Here is a 20,927-nt window from a genome sequence, read left to right on the forward strand (position 1 = left end):
CAGTGCTCTTAAACCTGTAAAATAATTTAATTGAGTCCAAATCAACTTGTATAGCAGGTTAATTCATTCCAAGCTTGACACGTGTCACTTTTAAATTTTTTTTATACATTTATTAAATTATAAAAAAATAAAAATAAAAACAAAATAAAGGACTTTCTGTCATCGGCTGTTCGGCGAGGACAGCCGGTGGCAACATCCTTTACGGGCAACAATGGCTGTCAAACATGAGGTCCAAATATGCACCTCATGTTTGACAGCCGTGGTTGTCCTCGCCAAACAACCATGGGCCCATGGTTGTCCATGAAAAGCCACCGGTTGCCCTCGGCGGACAGCCAGAGGCAGAAACTACTTTATTTATTTATTTATTTATTTTATAATTAAATAAATAAATAAAAATGTTTTAAAGAATATAAATAAAAAAAAAACATTTTAAAAGTGACACGTGTCGAGCTTGGGATAAATTAACCTGTTACACATGTTAATTTAGACACAATTGAATTATTTCACATGTTTAAGGGATCTAAATGGAGTTTCTTTTTTTTTTTCTTTTTTTTTTTTACTTAGGGGACCTAATTGCACTATCCGAATGACTTAGGGGGTCAATTTGATACTTTTTCCAATATATTTTGGGAGGGGTAGATAAAAGGGTAAATGTGTAATAGACTGAAATGAGCAAAAAAGTAGAAGAGTGGATAAAAACAAACACTTTTAAAATGTTGAATATTTATAGAAAAAATTTCTTTGGGACTTTTTGTTGTAAAAAATGCAAGTCCCAAATAAGTTTCTTAAATTTATGGAAATCATTCTTTTTCGCGTAAAATATGAAAAAACGCAAGTACGACTTGCGTTTCTCATATTTTACACCTACATAAGAAACACGGTTGTCATACGATATACGAAAAATACAAGTCGTACGATTTACATCATCTCATATTTTGTTTTAATTTTATTTTATTTTAAAATTAATTTAATAAATTAAAAATAATAATTTTTAGTAGGATGACTGCCACATCAACGGTGACAAGTTAATTTTGGTTCAATTACATGATTTTGTTTTGTTCAATGACTTAATTGTATTTTTTTTTTTTAGTTAAATGACCCATTTAAATTTTTATACATAGTTCGATAACCTATTTGAGTATCATTCTAGAAAATTATAAATAAAATAAAAAAGAGAAAAAAAAAAAAACTTTATTGGAGGAGGAAGAGAGTTTTCAGATCAACTTGAATATGGCCCCCGTCATTGGATGATACTAGAATGCAAATGAGCCCCATGAAAATAGCTTGGCTTATGAAAAAAGTATATTTATTCATGAAAAGATGCAACTATTCATTCAAACTTCAAATTTAAAATTAAATATAAAATACTACAACAATTTTAGACTTTGTTTGAAGAGCTATTGAAACAACTTTCTATTCTTATCGTTCTACAAATACTTATTTGACATCATTGTGATTCAATCGTTATGCTGTGTATCCGTATGCACCGTGCATGGTGCATACGGATGCAAAAACGATGTCGTTTTGACGTTCAACTTTAAAAAAAAAAAATCAGAATTGCATAACTACACATCCATAATTTCATAAATATACATCCAGAATTACATAAGTACACATCCATAATTTCATAACTATAAATCCAAATTGCATAATTACACATCCATAACTTCATAACTACATATCCAGAATTGCATAACTATACATTCATAACTTCATAATATAAAATCCAGAATTGCATAACTACATCATGCATAATTACACATCCATAATTTCATAACTAAAAATTCAAAATGAATGAACTAAAAAATGAACAACATAATATTGTTGCTGAGAATCAAAACTGATTTTTTTTTTTAAAGTAGGACATGCGTTTTGATGCAAAACGACGTCATTTTTACATCCGTATGCATCATGCAAATTTGCCATTGTGATTAGAGTGGTCCATCATCTTATTCAATTCACTAATTTTTTTAAAGTAAAACATTAATCTCATTGATACCCTTTTAATCACATACATTTTGGACCCTTACATAGTTCATATAGCTCAAAACAATTCATTGAGATTTGGCCATAAGAGAGATGCAGCGTGCAGGTTTGGTGTTGATAAATAAAAATAACTTTATGTTTTGCTTCGCTTTGGCTCAGGACTGCATGAGCATTTCGCCTTATCTAACATTATCTTATCTCAATAATTCTCTCTCATTTTCAAAAGTAAACTCTAATATTATATCACCATATTTACAATTTACAATAGAGTACTATTTTCTCTATATTCCAACACACTCTTATGATGTAATATAATAATAAAATTATTTGTATCATTAAAATATTATAAGTACTTAATTGGTGCAAAAAGTTTTTTTAAAAGCTTATTTAAACAATAATTGCAATTCTTTCAAATTACGAAAACTTGCAAGTGTTGTTCATAGTTTTACTTAAAAAAAAAAAAAAAAAAAGGCCTTGTTTGACAACATAATTAGCTTATCAATTAATTTTGACTTGTTTAACCGCTTTTAATTGTTTGACTTGGTTAAACAACTAATAAGTGTTTGATTAATTTTTTTTTTGAATGCTATTGACTCTATTACATTGTAGTATCTGTTCAAACATACTTTCTCAAATGTTTGATTAATTAATTATTCCAAAAAATTAAAATTCAAAAAGTTGTTCAAAACTACTTTTTTCGATCAGTTTTTAAAAAGTCATTTTACATGTAATCAACTATCAGCTAATTTACCAAACATCTTTCTACAATCAGCAAATGTTATCAACTAGTCAAACCCACTAACCCAATTAACTAACATCTATTTACCAAACACCCACAATCTGTTTGCCACACCAGCTTGCAATTTCATTTTGTTTCAAGTATGTTCACAATCTAACATACCCGCTATCACACACAGACTTGAGCAAATCTTACTTAGATTTGTGCTAGTGCTGCACTTGTTTTTGAAAATGTTAATCCAAATCTCCGGCTCTCCGAATGTCAAATAAAGTATTAAACTAAAATGATATTGCTTTATTGCTTATGATAACACATTCTTGTATTTAATATTTATACTTGCTATAATATTTCTATAAACTACATAATAAAATTTTGGGGAAAGTACATTAAGCCATCGCAAACAAGAATTAATTTAAAGCAAAAAAATTGTTAAAAAAGTGTCATTGATGCTTTTACTAAGAAATAACTTGCAATTAGACATGTGAATATCTCATATGACATTGTTATAAAATATATTTAATTTATAATTTATAATAATTTTTTTAGTTAAAAGTTTTAGATCGAGTTTGGAGGGTAACCTCAACCAAAATGATTAAGTATACAAACTTGTAACCACAAAGTCACGAGTTCAAATCTCAACCCTTTTGGTTTAAGCCGGTTAACTATGACTCTATGAGCAACCTAGGCTTACTTATCTCTTTGTGATCCTTTGCCAACTAGGGTCACAAGACGAGATTTACCTGATACATACCATCAGGGAGTGTCTGCAGGTTTCCTCGTCACTCCAAAAAACAAAGTAACCGTAAAGCAAAATGAATGATATAAAAAATCAGTTAAGTGCAAATAAGTCTGGAAAGTCCCTACAAAGGAAAATCCCTGTTCAAATAGTTATCAACAGAAATATTGCATTACTGGTAAAGCTTTGCAGCCACGGGCAGCAGCTAGAAAAACATTGAGAATCCCTCCCTTCCATTATCATCAAAACTTACAGGTTTTGATAAAAGCATCTACTCCATTCAAAATCTTTCTTCCAAAAAAGAAAAAAGAAAAAAAGAAAAAGAAAAAGAGAATGTATTATAGACTGCATTGCTAGAAGGCTATAGAAGACTGAAGATCGGATCTATACAAAGCTTTCTTATATTGGAAATGTATAAAGATGACCAAATTTACCTTGAATTTCCTGTGTACAGCAATAATGTCAATATCATAGCCTCGGTGACGGTGAGTGCAAATGTCTACCAACTCCTACATAATAGCTCAGGAACCAGTGGCTAGTAATTCTTCTTCCTCAATGGCTCAACTGAACCACCTTATTGGAAAGATCCATGGATCTTACAAAAAAATTGATGGTCCCACAAAACTTGATCCAGAAGGTAAAATAGTCAAGGGCCAAAACAGCTAGCTATACTTGCTCTTCCATTATCTTTCTGTGATTCTCCAATCTTGAAATACTACTTCAAAAACTTTTGCCCTTGTACAGGCCAAGAACCGCATCCGTGCAATGATTGCATGGATATATATATCAATCTCCAATCAGAATTAGTTTAAAGCTTCAAAGAATAGGACTTGTGGTTGCAAATGCCCTCTTTCACACATGGTGAGTACATCAGCCCAGTTGCCAATCACCTATAGAACAAGCATCCATAATTACACAACTCCATGTCTCTCCATAAACACGGAACAAAAGACAGAAAATAAATTTTACCTTCACAGTCTTGTCGTCATACATGATCCACCGTTCATGGTCATGACTGTATGCAAAACAGTGATAATGCTGTCCATAGTAGCAGACCTGAAGAGAAATATTTCAGATATATATACAACCTCAAAGATATGTAGCATAAGACAATTTTTGAAGTATTCACATATTTAATGAAAGATTACAATTATCTTCATATTATTGACCAATAATAAAAAAGAACTTGTTAGGAATTAGAAAAGCATATGAATGGTTAACTTAGACCTAATAAAAGGTCAAAGGGGTGGTTCTTGTCTCCTAATAAGTAATAACAAAATGGTTATCTACCAACAAAATGGGATCAATTATGTTATAGGAGGTTTACCACTGAAACAAGGCAATGTTTGCTCTTTGGATCAAGACCACGATAAAGGACACTGATATCTATCTCAGTAGATAAGGCCACTAATGTTGCCGTTATGTCTTCAACACTCTCACAAGTATTCTGCCAACCCAGAACTGCAGGAAAGAGGCCAAGCATTAAAATCAGAAAGCACAATAAGCAAACATTTTCTCAATGCTGCAGCTCTTGAAAATATTGCACAAAGCCAGAAAGGGTAAAGAGATGAGAGACTACCTGTTGTGAAAACATGTGGTGGAGTTGATAGGAAATGATGGATATGGTTATGTTTCCCACATCCGCGAGCATCTGGATCACAAGCCAACTGGTGGTTCATCTCTACAAGATTCAGAAGCTCATCAAAGGAGCTATCTTGACACATAACCTGAAAGGCAAAAAACAGATAACTTTGTGAAGTCAAGCCACAAAACTATTGACTGTCCCATAGCACACTTCTTGTTCAATTCTCAATATTATTTCCATATGACCATGTAAGCATCATTGTAAATGTTCCAAATAACATACCTTCATTGTTCGGAGAGCACTTGCATTAATATTGTGAAAAAAAGAGGTATATTTCAGATGTCTAGACTCTAATCCACATTCGTAGCAGTTCATCCGTTCAAAAACATCCATTCCAAAAAGAGAGTGTACAATACAAGCACTGTTTGCACAATCCCAAGAGCCCATACAACTGCTGTCTACTGATTCTGTATCAGAAGCACCTGAGGCTGATGTAAATGATTGATGCAAGCACTCAAATATTACACCCAGCACCTCAGAAGCATCGTTCATCTGGCCCTGTCGATGAGAGCTATTTAGATCAGTACTTGAAGCCAGGGGTGTCAGATGTAAGCATCCGTGCTAATGGCAAAATTATGGTTTGATAACTAAAGAAAAGGCAAAAATAGGGCAGTAAGGATAGTAATTTGATTTACCTCCTGGAAGAGCAACCTATCAGGATACAGGTTGCTCAGGGCAATCCTCAGGGAATTAGGAGCAACAGCATCTCTTCGTGTTTCAGAAGATGCCAAGCTCAAAGCAGTAAAGATATCATATAAAGCGCATACAACACAAGGATCACCAACATGAATATGCTCTGAAGATGATCTCAAGAATTCATCTCGAAATCGTCTTAGATGCCACAATGACTGCAATGAAACAACACAGGAAACATCTCAAATACAACATCTCACAAAGTACAAAACCAAAAAAGTAGAAGTAAAATACATGTAAAGACATCCTGCTATGACCTAATGTAATAGTACTAAAGCAGTTTCTCATTACAAACCTGAATAATTACATTTAGGAAGCAATTATATTCACCAACTTCATTCTTTAGCCCTGTTCCATATACTTCAATTCCATTAACAATCCCAGTGGCAACATCCTCACATGAAACCCCTAAATTAGCCATCTCTGAGATCTGTGCTGTCCCAGAACGAGGTATCAAGGGTAACTTTTGATGTGCATGGAATGTGTCTGGCAAAAAGGTGAGAGAAGTAACCAAAATTTAACAATAAATCTCAGGGGTAAAGAATTCGAAATAAAGGATCATATTATCATAGATTCCAAGTAAAAATTAAGAACTGACAAAAGATGAGATAAAAAAAGGATATACATTTCCTTGGAACAAATTTGTACGATAAGCCTTACTAAGCAAACTTTTTAAAACGAAAAACTGCACCAAAGAGTGAGGCCGGGCTTTGATTTAAAGCGAAAGCGCAAAGCAAAGCGTCACTTTTTCAAACAAAACGAAGCAAGTCACTTTTTTACACAAAGTGATGCTTTTCCAAAGAATAACAATTAATTCAACACTGAATATTTAACAATCAATTCAATAATCATTATTCAAATTTCAACAATCAATATTCAAAGATTCAATATTGTATATTCAATATTTGTATCACAAAAACCGAACAAAAAAATTGCAAAATCAAAAAACATTAAAATTACAATTTTCAGCCTTAAGCCTTTTAAAAGTTTTAAAGAAAAAATTAAGGGAGTATAACCTGATTAAAAAGTAAATTTAAAATTACAGCTTTATGCCTTTATAAATGTGTTTTTTAAAAAGTAAACCTTTAATATATTTTTTAAAGAATAAAAGAATCTGAATATAAGATCTTCAGAAATAGAGAAAAGTGGAAGACTACCTTACGGTCCTTACTGAAAACTTCGAGAAAAAAAAAAAAAAAAAAAAAAAAAAAAAAAAAAAAAAAAAACTGAGAATCTGAGAGCAAGAGTCACAACTCGCAAGAGTCGAAGAGAGTGAGATAAGTGTGTCATTTGTCAATGACAAGGTTGCAGTTGGCGGGGAGGTAACAAGATGGGGTCTGGTTGTCTAGCAGTGGCAAGCAACACCCTTTCAAGTCTGGAGTCTCACAACTAAGAAGAGAGGTCGTGACTTGTGAAGCCTAGAATTTCAGGTTACTATGTTTCTTTTTTTTCCCTGTGCTGACGGACGTTTGACTCCACCTCACATGAGAAAGCATCCCCTGGCCTCACCTTGTCACTTCGTCACCCCGCAGAGAAGCGAGAGCTTCCCGACAAGGCTGCGCCACTTTAACACAAACCGTGCATATAGCAAAACACATGTACACACATACATCTAGGGGGCCATATAAAGAAACAGCTCTATAATATAAAACAATACACCAAAAACTAAAGGGGAGATAGATTCACATACCAAGGCTTTGTCGTACAGCTTTCATAAGATCAGCTTGAAACCTTTCTTCATCATCATCCTCCACATGCAGCTGTCTCAACGTTTTCGGGCCACTCTCTCCAGCATGCTTTTTTTCTACATTGCAAACAAAAATATGGTGAATTCACGAGTTAACTTCAGAAAAAGGAATCATAATTACATCTCTTTTAGGTAAAGTAATATTTGACAAAAATATTTCTTTTATAAGTTAATATTTGAAAATAAACTTGAGTATAAAACTGCTAATCTACATGAAGATGCATACTGTAGTATAGTTGTATCCTGATGGAGTGTTCCTTAACTTACTACTATAATCAGAATAATTTTCATTGCTTGAGTAGAAAGATTTTTCAGGGGTTAACAAAGAACAACGTCGTTAGCTTACAAAACACCGGTACAGTTTGCAAATCAATTAGAAATGTCACCCGCTCCCCAAATTCACCAAGCAACGCTAGTTGCCAAAAGAAGGTGATGACAGAGGTTACTCAATTGTCCAATGCCCACACAGATAAACTACCATTCTAATATGCTTATGGTTCTTCCAAAATTTATGCCATATTCATCTATGGAAGAGAATGTGATCAACCTTGTAGACTTTGTATGGTATGAAGAGAAATATGGAATTAGCAAGTGTGCTCAATTTAACCTATTGAGAACCCTAAGTAGTCACTTCAATATTTCGAACCAGCCATCCATCTGGAGCCACATTATAGTTTTTTCTTTCAAATATATTACTGTGACTATGTTTTGAAAGTCATAAGAATCATGGATCAGTATTTGCTGATGCAACCCTCCTTGCAATAGTGGCTGGCTATGAAGTAGACATAGAACAAAATGACAAAACAGGGAGTTATCACTAGAAATCTTTGAAATAATCCAGTAGATACTCTGCCCAATAAAGTGATCTGAAGAAATCAACAATTGCAGCCTATTTATGCAATTCTAAAGACACTAATTATTTTTATACTAATATTACTTTACATAAATTAAGCAACAAGTTTTCTACTATTCCATATTGCACATTATAAAGGGGTTTCTTTATGAGCTTTGGTTCACAAAATAGGTCTGGGATGGAATAGACAATGTTGTAAAAAATGCTTGGCACCCAACTAAAAGAGGAAAATCAGAGAATGGCGAGTGGCAAGACAAAGCCCAAGTGGGAAAGTAAAAACCAAGGCCCAAAAATAAAATTGGAAAAGTAAAAGCCTAGGTGCTTAGGGTTTAATTTTTAAGTTCAAAAATCACAATGAAAAGTGGAAGAGTCAAAGCCAAATCCCAAAAAGAAAAGTTGAAAACCTCTGGCGACTGGTGTTTGGCCGTCAATGGTGTTCGGAGAGCGGCAACTCAACGCCGTCACTGATTGTTGATCGCATCCACATCTTAACCATCGTCATTCGTCACTGGCTGTGACAATAGCATTGGCACCTAAGCTGCGGCAATCAACTGTCAATGGAGTCTCAACGTCACCAACGATCGTCGCTTGTCAGGCAGCTGGGCGACGAAAGGGGGCAAAGGGTGAGTAGCTGACTCCATGACTTCCGATTTTGCAATTTGGTGTTGTGATGTTTTATGTGGCTTTGGTTTTCAATTTTCCGTTGTGCGGCCCATAAGCTGACTGGGTCAACTAGTCAGCTGGCCACCTAAAATGGCGGCTTTCGCCTATTCTGCTTTGGCATAGGGGTGCCTAGCGCCTAGGCATGTTTTACAACAATGGGAATATATCATTGGGAATAGGCCTATTCCATTGTTTGGTAAAGCTTTCTGTTCTCAATTCCCTATGCACATTCCGTGTGTGTGTGTGTATCATTTAGTGCACATGTACACACACACGTGTACACGTATCTATTTACATATTTAAATATATAATACTCAGCATATGAGTATTTTTGTCTTTTGTAGATTTTTATTCCATTTCCATTCCTTAAACCAACCAAACAATGGAATAGAGATATTCTATTCCTATCCTATCCCTATGCAAAAGGATTTTTATTCCTCCAAAACCCATTCAATGAACTAAACATGCTGTAAAAGTAAGATATCAAGAGTTTTCACATGCTATGTAATAATAAAATCTGTACTTGACCATGCACATCACACACACAAATAGAGGGAATTAGCAAATAAAAGAGGCCAAGGAGCTCTCTACTATCTTTCTGTTGTAATAACCAATGCTTTCCATCAGCAAAACTTGCACTACCATAAAATGGGGAACTATTCCTGTCAGGGGAGGGAGGGCAAGGAGGGGAATCATTGATTGAATAACCAATTGATGTTTCTTAAAGTGTATGAAAAATAACTGTATTTACTACCATAATCTGGAAAACATATGTAGGATTCCAACAAATAGACCCAAAACAGAAAAAATTAGATTAAAATTACTAACAAATGAAGAAATGTTTTTAGCAGTACCAAGATTCCTCCTCCATATGTTTAACAATTGGAGCATTACATTGAAGAAAACCAAAACAACAATAGTAAGAAAGATTGAAATTATTGTGAGGATCATACATTGTAGAATTATTGAAGAATGAAAGAATTTTTTTCAGGAGTATAAAAAATCTCTCATGGACAATTCAGTACACATGCACAAAGCGGAAAGGGAAAGGGAGAAGAAAGGATCAAGAAATTTGCAAACACAAAAACAAACACATCTCATAGGCCAAGACCTAGAAAACAACTAGCTAGGAAAATCCTCAGACACTCTATTAGCTAGCTAGTTAAGGCTCGAGATGATAATACAGCCTCTTACTCAAAACTTCTGGGTAAGGAGCATGAGAATAAACAATTTCATGATCGAGGACATTTTTAACTTTGAAGTGTAAATGATATTTTCAGCAGTAGTTTTTTACATGTTAGCAGTAAGGGGGAGGACTGAAATCCTAGTTTATAATCAATTAAATAGTGTTATCTTAGATACTTAGGTAGCAACATAAAATAATAAGTCAGAAAGAAAAGACCAGACGTAAATTGTTAAATTGTCCAAAAAATAAAGGTAAAACACTGTCACTAACCTAGTGAGTCATCCACAGGTCTCACTTCACCAACTTCAATATTTTCTGCTCCAGAAGTAACTGGTGGACACTTTTCTTCATTATATTTTGCCGAACCCTTCTGACGCCTACTTCGTCTTCCTGCCCGTCGATCAGAAGTCAAAGCACCATCCTCAAGAAATCCTCCATTAGAAAATCCTGAGCAACATAAAAGATGTTTAAAATTATAATGGCATCACCCAATACCATGAAATCTCTCATACTGACCAAGAGCAATACCAGCTTTGTGTATATCTGAAACTGTGGAGTTCTTTGGATGGCCCTCCAATGGAGATCCATTACTCTGAAGCAATTCCTAAAAAATACAATCCTTGCATGTTAGAATCATTTACGCTGAGCCAAAAATCCATGTAACTAGCCATCCTCCAAACTTTAAGGGGACTCAAGGTCTAAATTTCAGGGAAGAAATTTTGAAAGGCCATATTTGTATAACAGAGAGAGAGAAAGATGAAGAGCCCCAAATCTTCACCTTCTTGGTAGTTCCCTGTTGCTTATTGACAACATGATCTTGCTCATTGTAATTCAAAAAAGTATTGGGCGCTGCTTCAGGCAACTCCAGAAGTGCTCTTGCACCTTTTTTATGTTGTTCAGCAAGATGCTTTAGTTTAGCCTCATTCTCAATTCGTCTTTGATACTCCAAAGTTTCTTCAAGCTTTCTTTCCTCTGCTTCAAGCTCAATCCTGCGTCTTTGCTCCTCCTCCTCCTGAGTTATAGAGTTGCTCCCCCCATTAGAAAGCTCAGCATCTTCACTGCCTCCATCATGAACAACTGAAAACGAGCTGTCAAAACATAGAAATTTTGAGAACATTAAAGGTACTCTACAGCTTTCTTTGTGCAATTTGTAGAAGTTAAGCAGTTCACTATATGAAATATCTAAATTATGGAGACATACGCCTCTTCAGCAGTGTCATGGTGAAGAGCATGCAATCCATTCCCATTAGAACCCTGAAAAGAAAAGAGGTAAGTTATCAATTCTGCTCCAGCATGTGACTACATCCATAAAAAAGAATAAAGAAAAGATAGATTTGACAGTAAGGACCTTTAAATCCTTGGTTTTCCGATAATCCTTGATCTTTTTCTTATCCCTTGTCTTTTCATGTGAATGTTTTGCATTCTCACTTCCTACATTTGAGCTCTTCTTGGAATCACGGGCAAGTTCTGCCAGAAATGCTTCTCTTGCAGCATCAGATTTCTCTGTGGCATCTCTCTCCGCTAGATCCTCCAAGTGGGCCTGCAGACAAAGGTTATATCATCTAATCATCATATGAAAGAACAGGGAAAGAAATCAAGAAATAAAAAGAAGAAAAAAGAAAAGAATAGAAAGCATTATGCAGACAAGAACATTTACAGACCCGCAGATATGACTTCACTAGAGGAACTAATATCTGTCTATAATCATGGGCAGACACGGATTCAAGCTTAACTTCCAACTGCTGCATCCCACTAACTACCCGCATGATTCTTGCATCAATTTTGCTCAGCTGCATTAAGGAAAAAAATTAGAATTAGAGGAGCATGCTGATCTTGACAATATAGTTTTGAGGGAAAACAATGACTTGTGCACCAACCTCAACTGAGACATGTTCCTTCTGTCTCTGTATTGCAACTTCTACACATGAGTCTGCCTGATTAAGGTAGTCTTTCACCCTCCAATCATCATCTTCACCAGATTCCAAATCACAAAGATGAGATGAAATTCCACCATATGTATCTTCAAATCCAAACTGATTAACATTAAGAGATTCTGCGTCTTTTAGAACACTTGAAATGGCTTCAATCTCAAACCTGTAGTTGGTACTAGTAGCCTCATGATGACTTTCCATGAGTTCATCTCGCCGCTTCTTCAAGGCAATATCATAACTTCGGCGGACAAAATCTATTGTGTGCTCCCTTTTCTTACCCTCTTCTAAACAGAGATCTTCTACCACCTGTAAAGCCTCCTCATAATTTAAATGCTCACATTTTCTCTCACACAAGCCCTGAAGTTCATAAAATTCCTTCTCAAGTAATCTTACAATTTCCATAGCCTGTTGGGCTTTCTCTTCTCTTGAACGTGACCAGGATGTCAACTGCTCGCCACTTGATGTGCCCATAAATATCCATGATAACAATTCATCAGAATCAAGTAAGCCTCCATTGTCACATTGGATATTAGAAGAAATTGCTGCAGAATTAGGATTAGAATCAGTAACAACTCCATCATGAAACGTGATGGGAGTAAGCTTGCATGGCTTGAAATGCTCGTCAAACAATAAACATGAACCATCCTCGCTGAAAACTATTTTCTCCATAGCATCAACTCCCTGAATGCCAGTACTAATATCATCTATGGCAGTACTTCTCTCAGGATACCTACCGAGACCACAAGAATGAGAAAGCTCCTGAAGAAATTTCAGAATTTTCTTAAGTTCTGGAGCACCCAAAAAACAAATACACAAGGGAGTTTGATCAATATTGTAGTTGAGCAGCTGAGATCCATAACCAAGACTCTGGAGCTCCTCTACTGCAAAATGTATAACCTTGCTCAGATGACTAGAACCAAGATATTTGTTTTTAATCAGTGTTTGGAATACAACATTTATCCTTTCAAGAAGCTTTGCACGTTCAGGGTCATCGGCTATTGGCCAGCTTTCAGAGGGAGGACAAATCTTAGTGCCTTCATTGCCATCACGGTCCATCCAAACTTCCGAGTTCTTATCATATTCTCTACTGTCAACAGTAGTTCCATTGCATCCATCTCCAAATGTCTTCTTTATAGGTGATCGATCCCACCCATATACATTACAATAGGGGTCAGAAATATCATCTTTAGACTCATCCATGTCACTCCTTGTATATGTGTTTTCTAGAAAACCATGCACCCGGCATTTTAATTGTTTCTCAAGCAGTTTTGCTGCAGCATTAATATCTAAGGGTTTCCAAGAACAGTTGAGAAGCATCTCAACCCACTCATTCTCCACATTTTGAGGCAAAACTGACTGCAGCTTAGGAGACAAACTACACATGTGCTCATTTATGACATGCTGAATATGAGATTCAGAGTCTGCAAATCTTTCAACACAGTGGCAACATGTCCAAAATTTCCATGCTTTATTAGCTTCAGCAAATGATAAAGCTTCAGATAATACTTCATTTGCCAACCCATCCTTCAAAGAACCGAAATGGGATTTGAGGTCCACAATCCTAATCCTAAGCAATTTTTTCTTCATATCTGTACTCATTGAATTCCAATAGGACCGCACACAGTCCCTTCTCTCCATGGAAGACACATTCTTCCTGGCATTTCCACTCTTCCTTCTCTCATTTCCCCTCTGCCCTGTCCCAGCTGATAAGTCTAAGCTCCTTTCCCCATCATTAAATGACTGAGCTGATTCCGACTTCTGCTGCAATAGTCTTGCGGCAGCCACTCGAACCTCAATCTCTTTCCTTCTTTCTTCAGGTGTCTTAGTGGCCTTCTTAATTTCATTGGGCTTTCTTGCCTGTACTAATCTTAACTCCATGGGGTCCTCTGACATCCTCCTAATTGGTATCAACCTGAACTTCTCCTCACCACTTCCAAAGTTTTTCACCCAAGTAGAAATGGATGCAAGGTTAGATCTCTGAATCAAATTCCTTAGCTCACCTTGTACATGGGCTATCCGAGCCTCCGGCGTGGATACCTTCTGTTGATTCTCCTGTAAGCTCTCTTTTGCAGGATCAATTGGGTTTTCAATTGCCAATGCCCTCTCACACTCCTGGACAACCTCCTCATATTCCTTCCCATCATTTGCAGCCTCATACAACAAATTTGCATAGAAATGTGCAAACTCAATAGAATTAGGGGACATCATCACAGACTTCCTAGCACTGTCAATGGCATTCTTCAAATGCCTGTTCTTCACGTTGGGATCATCAATAATAGATGCCACTTTAACACAAACCGTGCCCTGGACCCGGTAAATCAAGGCCAAGTTGGGCGAGTTCTCATGCTTGGCGCACAAGTCCTTCATCAACCTTAGGGCTTTGTTGTGGTTCCCTCTACGCAGGGACGTGAGAGCCCGCTCGCATTCGAGCTTGATATTAGCATAAGACGACGAAGCATTCGTCTCCGATTCAACCACTGCCTGGTCATGCCGAATCAAGGATTTCTCCTGAACCAAAACCGCGCTTGTGTCCGATTCGAGCGGTGCCGGTGGCGCCGCCTCGTCGACTGCAACGGCCGCAACCTCCACCGGCGCAACTGAGGGTTTGGAGCGAGGAGCGATCGGTCGCTTCTTGTGCCCCATCAATTTCCCCTATGCCAATTCACTGACATGCATATATATGCATCTATCTCTTCTCTATGTACATAAACACGAAATTAAGCAGTGATACGAAGGCGCGCGGGCGTGTACATATACAACATACGTATCTTATCGCGTAGGGAGAGATAGACTCACTGTGAATCAAGCGGGAGAGAGAAGAATGCCCGGGAGACGTCGGAATCGATCGACGGCCGATCAACGGGGAAGGTGGATATATGTAGACAATTGGATGAGATGTATATAGAGAGCGTCGCAGTTTTCGTCTCTCTCTCTCTCTTCTCTCTCTCTATAACACAGTGAAAGATTTGGGAGTGGGAATGGGAGTGGGGGAGGCGAAGGCCGTGCTTGGGAAGATGTGTTTGTGTTGTGTTGTTGGGGTAGAGGACTGAACCTGAACACAGTCCTTATTAGAGGAGAAAGATGAACGACTTTAATTTGTGGGCGAGGATACAATCGGAATTTCATTATCCATCGCGCTTTGGGTTCGCATTTCGCATTTAACCCATCGCCTCTTGTGACTCACCTCCTCATCTTCCTTCATTCATGGGTAATTCAATTATACATTTACAAGGAGTAAAAGACAATTTTGGTCCTAGACTTATAGTGGCACAGACAATTTTAGTCCTTAATAAAAAAATCAGACAATTTGTGGACACTCTTATTGTGACGAGGACAATTTTCGTCCTCCGTTTATATTTCGGTTAAATGGCCGTCTGAGATGAGGGCAATTGCGTCAATTTACCCTATCTTCTTCTCCAACCTTCAATTCTCTGAGCACAATTGGAATCTCAGCCTGCTAAATCAAAACCCTCACTCACCTTCTAAAACCCGTACCTTCTCATATCGGCTGGCTTTGCTTGCTTTATGGTATGCACAACCCCGAAACTCCTGTGGCGCCTCATCTCTTTCCTTCATCCATCGCCGTCGAACTCCAGCTTCATTCGCCGCTTCTCTCTCCGGCCATCTCAAATGGGCAAGCCCGACAAAAGCTCTGCCGCCAACAACTCCGTGCCGGAGCACCCCAAAGACGATGCTTATCTCCAAAGCGTGATTCCTAAGCGAATTTCTATCTTCAAATCCATCAAATCTCAGCAGCAAATGCAGCGCCTTTCTCTCTCTCTCTCTCTCTCTCTCTCTCTCTCCTTATCCCATCAAGTAAAGTACCTGCTATTATCCATTGATGCTTTCACATAGAAAATGCATAAATGATGCTTGTTTTTTCGGTTTATGATTTCATTCAATTGACATTTTCTAGTTTCCAAGGATCGAGTTAACGAATGGGTCAGTGATTCAGTGAAGGAGGGGAAGAAATGGAATACAACGCCCCTTGACATTGCGAAGGAACTATCCAAGAGCTTGACATCGAATGCTTTGATTTCAAAGGTCAACAGTGTGCTCTGGGATATGTCCAGGCCACTGGAGGGTGACTGCAAGCTCGAGCTATTCACATTTGATAGTGACGAGGGGCGGGGTACTTTCTGGCACTCGAGTGCGCATATTCTCGGTCAGGTCCAGTGTTTCTTTCAACTCCATTACTGATTTAATAATACATTTCTGATTTTTTGAGAATTCAGTGCAATATAAGTTCTGAATTTTGAGTGCTTTGTGTTTGATTAGCTTTCCTATGAAGTAATTTAGTTTTGGTGCGTCTTAAATTGCAGTCTGTGGAGATGAAGTATGGCTGCAAATTGTGCATTGGTCCATAGTACAACAAGAGACTTACAGAGATTGAAGGTTGGAGAAGAAAATAGGGTGAATTGACGCAATTGCCCTCCTCTCAGACGGCCATCTAACAGAAATATAGACGGAGGACTAAAATTGTCCTCGTCACAATAAGAGTGTCCACAAATTGTCTGATTTTTTTATTAAGGACTAAAATTGTCTGTGCCACTATAAGTCTAGGACCAAAATTGTCTTTTACTCCATTTACAAGCCATTCTATTCCTAACTATAAGGTTATTCTTTTTTTTTTTGAAATAACTATAAGGTTATTCTAATATTACATAAGTGATATAAATATTGATGGAACATGGACTAGGGGTAGTGAACCAAGCAGGCATTAGATAGTAGTCGGACCAGCACTCAGCTTGGGACGTGACTCGTCAATCACGACTGTAAAAGAAGGAATTATATGGCAACCACGCAATTATAGAAAGACAATCAAGATCAACATAAATTAGCTTTTACTCCTTAAATTATCTTTCTCCTTCCTAAAATCACTTTCCAAATTTCATTAATTACCATACCTCACTATAAATACCGAATTACCATATAGATCCCGATTACCATATACTCTACCTATTTTTCCACTATAAAAGGTCTTAGTCAGTCACAAAGAAAGGCATCGAAATCTTCTCATCCCATATCTCTCTAGAGAACACCATATTGTACATGTACCAAACTTTCAAAATATAGTGGATTTTGGTTTGGAACCGCCTAAAAAGACCCGTGATTTTTACCTTTCGATTTCCACGAAAAAATTAGCGTGTCTATTTATTTTTTTCTTCTCCATTATTTATCTTTTATTTATTCAATCGGTTGTTGACGTGGTAATTGGACAAGGTACTGAATCCGACCCGGTGCATTTGGTCTAACCCATCAAAGCAGTGATGACAGTCAAGAGCACATAGCATGTGGAACAGTTACAAGAGCCCACACAATAAGATCACCGCCTTATCAAAGAGAGAAGTTATAGAAGGTCAATGCACTTATGGAGGAGGGCGCCTCAATTAACTAGGGAGGTAGCGTCACTTATTAGGAGGTCGTTGATATAATTATTGTAGATGTTACAAGTTTATAGTATAAATGTTGACCCTGTGTAGCAAGATGGGAGACGCTCTGAAAATATTGTACTTGGAACATATCAATACAATTGCTCTACTTCTTTCCTAATATACTCCAGTAACATATTTACCGTCATTGATGTTTTTATTGAGAGCTTGAGAATCAACTCAAGGCAATAACACACATCTTTCAATCCCATCAACAAGCTTGGAAAAATGGCACAATCTAGATTGAACAACGTTCGTGGTTCCCCTAGCATGAACATCAACGGCAATGGCAGTGTTCACATGGATGCCCGACAAACAAACTCAAGTAACCTCAGGGACCAACTCAACAACAATCATGATGAACTCCGCAACCAGCTCAACAACAATCGTGGTGAAAGGCAGCAAGAGCCCAGGGCATAGGTACAACATGTGGATCTCCAGGCGACGGCCAGGTCATTCAGCAGGCAGCGGCGGCTCTAACCCAATTGGTGACAGGGAATCAGGGATTCAATGTCAAGTGCAATGGGCATCCGCGTAGGAAAATGAAGTGATATTGCCACGGCGAGAGAGGACCCAGCGTCGCAGTTCGACCCCTAAAACTCAATCTCGCTCCAAGGGAAGAGAGTTGAAGGGCAGAGGGGAAGGAGTTCAAGTAGGCGGCTCTGTCGGACATCGGTCGACCGCTTCTATGCCCGTCTTGGAACGATTGGGCGAGAGGGTGACTATCCGGCAGAAGTTAGGGCCACAACTAAGGACCGAGGGGTCATCCACCAAGGGACCACACCAGGACGAAACCAAGACAGTGGGTGAGGAAGAGCGGTCGGGACGGTCAGAAAAGGTGGGTGAGTTTGGACGACCGATTCCGCGTCAGTCCACTGTGCATAAGTGAACCCCGACCATGCAGGAGTAAGTAGTAGAGCGGCTGCAGAAGAAAATATAGGAGCTAGAGAAGAAAATAAAGGCGAGGGAGCAATCGCCTGAACCCGAGGTAAGGATGGCCGCACCATTTACCCTGAGAATAATGGGTGTACCCCTTCCGAAGGATTTCAGGCTTCCGGCTATCAAAGCTTACGCTAGGACCTCGGACCCGCGTGCACACATTACAAGCTACAAGGCGGCTATGGTGATGATTGGGGCAGATGATGTCATCATGTGCAAGGCATTCTTGTCCACCTTGGATGGGACGACCAATGATAGGTTCAATACAATCCTGGATGGATCAATCCAAAATTTTGCAGAGCTATCCAAAAGCTTCTTGACTTACTTCTCCGGCAGTATACAACACAAGAAGCCTTTCTCTCACATGTGCGTAATAAAGTAGGAAAAATGAGAGAGCCTAAGAGATTTCCTAAACAAATGGAAAAAAGAGGTAAATAATGTGCGCGACATTGACTCAAAGGCGGAAATCTCGGTGTTTATACAAGCTCTTAGGTCCAGAGACTTTCACAGGCAGCTAAACACCACCATCCTCGCTCCTATGAACATCTAATGAGGACGGCCAACTGCTACGCAGAAGCAGAGGAGGATGATAAGAAGAGAAGGAAGGCAAGACCAGAGGAAGTTCAAGAAAACGGGTCCAGCTAACCAGGTGTCAGGCTCGTCTACATCAAAGAAGGGAAGTAGAGATCAGTCATTAGTAGGACCTCGCTTGATCTCCCTGTGTCATTTAACCCCACTGACCCATTCGGTTAGCGTAATCCTGGACCAAGCCGAGGAAATGGGGATGGTGCAATTCCCAGATGAGTGCATGAAATTTTTCCCTAAGGTAGACCAGACCAAACATTGTCGATTCCACTGGCAGGTTGGCCACGACACTAACGAGTGTCACGTTCTGAAGTGACAACTACAGAAGCTCATTAAGAGGGGATACTTTACTCAATTTGTGAAGTGTCCAGGACAACAACAACAAGGCCAACTTGAAAATGTGTGGCGAAAGGGAGAGGGCCCCGAGACATCCGCTTCTGACACGAAAAAGATGGGGTATGATCAGATCATGGAAAAAGGAGACAAGGCGTTAGATGAGGAACTCGCGCAGTGCAAAAAAACATGTTATTCGCTAAAATGCAAAAGATCAACAATAAGACTATTGATGTGACTATTGGTCATGGTCCGCCCTAATCAATTTTGTTGAATAAAAAAATGTTTTTACTCTTGTCAACAAAGCCCTTTGTGTTAGCAAAGTGGGAGGTTGAGGTCATGACCTCATACTCATTCAAATGAGGTGTGTCCTCGTTCTAAAAACAAAAATAAAAACAAAAACTCATACACTATATTCCCTAAGGGCCATGCACGAGATCCGATCTTGCTAGCTACCCGACGGAAGGGCGTTCTCTTAGTCAAGCTCAAGGCTTGGTTAAGAAAACGCTATTCCCTAAGGGCCGGCACGGGATCCAATCCCGCTAGCTACCCAGCGGAAGGGCGTTTTCTTGGTCAAGCTCAAGACTTGGTTACTAAAACGCTATCCCCTAAGAACCGGTACGAGGTCTGAACTCGCTCACTACCCTACGGAAGGGTCGACCTTTGACCGAGCCCACGGCAGGTCGAAGTGAGCTATGAACACCAAAATTCAGAGTATATATATTCTAGAGAGAATGTAGTTATAGAGAGATAATGAGAATTGGTCAAAAGAACATCTCTCCAAGTTTTACAAGAACTATTCTAAAAATACTCTCTCAAGATATTCATCTACAACCTGAATTTTCATTGATCTTGAAGAGAAGAAACTTGATTTTATCATTTCAAAGACCGCATTCCATATTAGTTGTGGTGCAGCAGTGGGTGAATCGGTGAGTCGGGCAACAACAGTGTTGAACATTGGATTATATTCACTATTGGGGGTCACTTAGACGTAGATGTGATTGCATAAAACTGGGTTATCAAACCTTGTGTTGATTGACTTTACTTACTGTTTGATTCATTTTATTGCACAATTGCTAATCTGACATAATGTCTTATTAAACTGTAATTGAGTTTGTAATTGTAATATGGAAAAACAGTTCAAGTAATTGCAAGATTAATCAAGATAATTCGAGAAACATTTGAACTCTCAAATTGTGTTTCTAAGAGTTCAAATGTGAACATTTATGCTTTCAGGTAACCATAAAAGTGTGAGTTTGATTAAAATTATTTTGCCCCTTCACAATTTTTAAGAAATATAAAATTTAAATATTAGTGAGAAATCTAATTTCCTAATCTTAACTATAATAAAGCAGAATGGTATGGTCACAATTTTTGGCTCCAATTCCTGCCCACCAGATACGCTGCCATTCTCATTAAAGACTTTTGGAATGGATACATTGAATTGACATATTATTTT

The 20,927-nt window shown here is 38.0% G+C and overlaps 1 protein-coding gene and 1 long non-coding RNA gene across 3 annotated transcripts; one reads left to right on the top strand and one right to left on the bottom strand.

The window, feature by feature from the left end:
• Positions 1-3,616: 3,616 nt before the first annotated feature.
• LOC109191116 lies at positions 3,617-15,205 on the bottom strand. 2 transcript variants are annotated; one of them, XM_019341682.1, is made up of 16 exons: positions 14,976-15,205; positions 12,126-14,876; positions 11,910-12,038; positions 11,597-11,788; positions 11,450-11,502; positions 11,027-11,336; positions 10,765-10,852; positions 10,519-10,695; positions 7,490-7,603; positions 6,095-6,285; positions 5,742-5,954; positions 5,329-5,604; positions 5,041-5,188; positions 4,789-4,922; positions 4,431-4,517; positions 3,617-4,351 (listed from the first exon to the last, which is right to left on the bottom strand). In XM_019341682.1, the coding sequence occupies exons 2-16, from the start codon at positions 14,820-14,822 to the stop codon at positions 4,265-4,267; spliced, it is 4,896 nt and encodes a 1,631-aa protein (XP_019197227.1). In that variant the 5' UTR covers positions 14,823-14,876; positions 14,976-15,205; the 3' UTR covers positions 3,617-4,264. The 2 variants fall into 2 exon arrangements, with proteins under 2 accessions (XP_019197227.1, XP_019197228.1); XM_019341683.1 differs by having other exon boundaries at positions 10,777-10,852; positions 12,126-15,204.
• On the top strand, positions 15,121-20,033 carry LOC109191119. The gene is made up of 3 exons (XR_002055882.1): positions 15,121-15,217; positions 17,624-17,625; positions 20,023-20,033. It is a non-coding gene; the product is annotated as an uncharacterized LOC109191119 (long non-coding RNA).
• Positions 20,034-20,927: the final 894 nt, after the last annotated feature.

The sequence above is a fragment of the Ipomoea nil genome, unplaced genomic scaffold (genome assembly GCF_001879475.1).
Source record: "Ipomoea nil cultivar Tokyo-kokei standard unplaced genomic scaffold, Asagao_1.1 scaffold1617, whole genome shotgun sequence".
Classification (NCBI taxonomy): domain Eukaryota; kingdom Viridiplantae; phylum Streptophyta; class Magnoliopsida; order Solanales; family Convolvulaceae; genus Ipomoea; species Ipomoea nil.

Bases quoted from the DNA above. Each gene is read 5' to 3' on its own strand.
- LOC109191116 (XM_019341682.1), bottom strand. From the start codon at position 14,822: ATGGGGCACAAGAAGCGACCGATCGCTCCTCGCTCCAAACCCTCAGTT. The intron at 12,039-12,125 runs GTTGGTGCACAA...TCCTTAATGCAG, and splicing joins AGGAACATGTCTCAGTTGAG to CTGAGCAAAATTGATGCAAG. The intron at 4,518-4,788 runs GTAAACCTCCTA...ATTTCTCTTCAG, and splicing joins AACATTGCCTTGTTTCAGTG to GTCTGCTACTATGGACAGCA.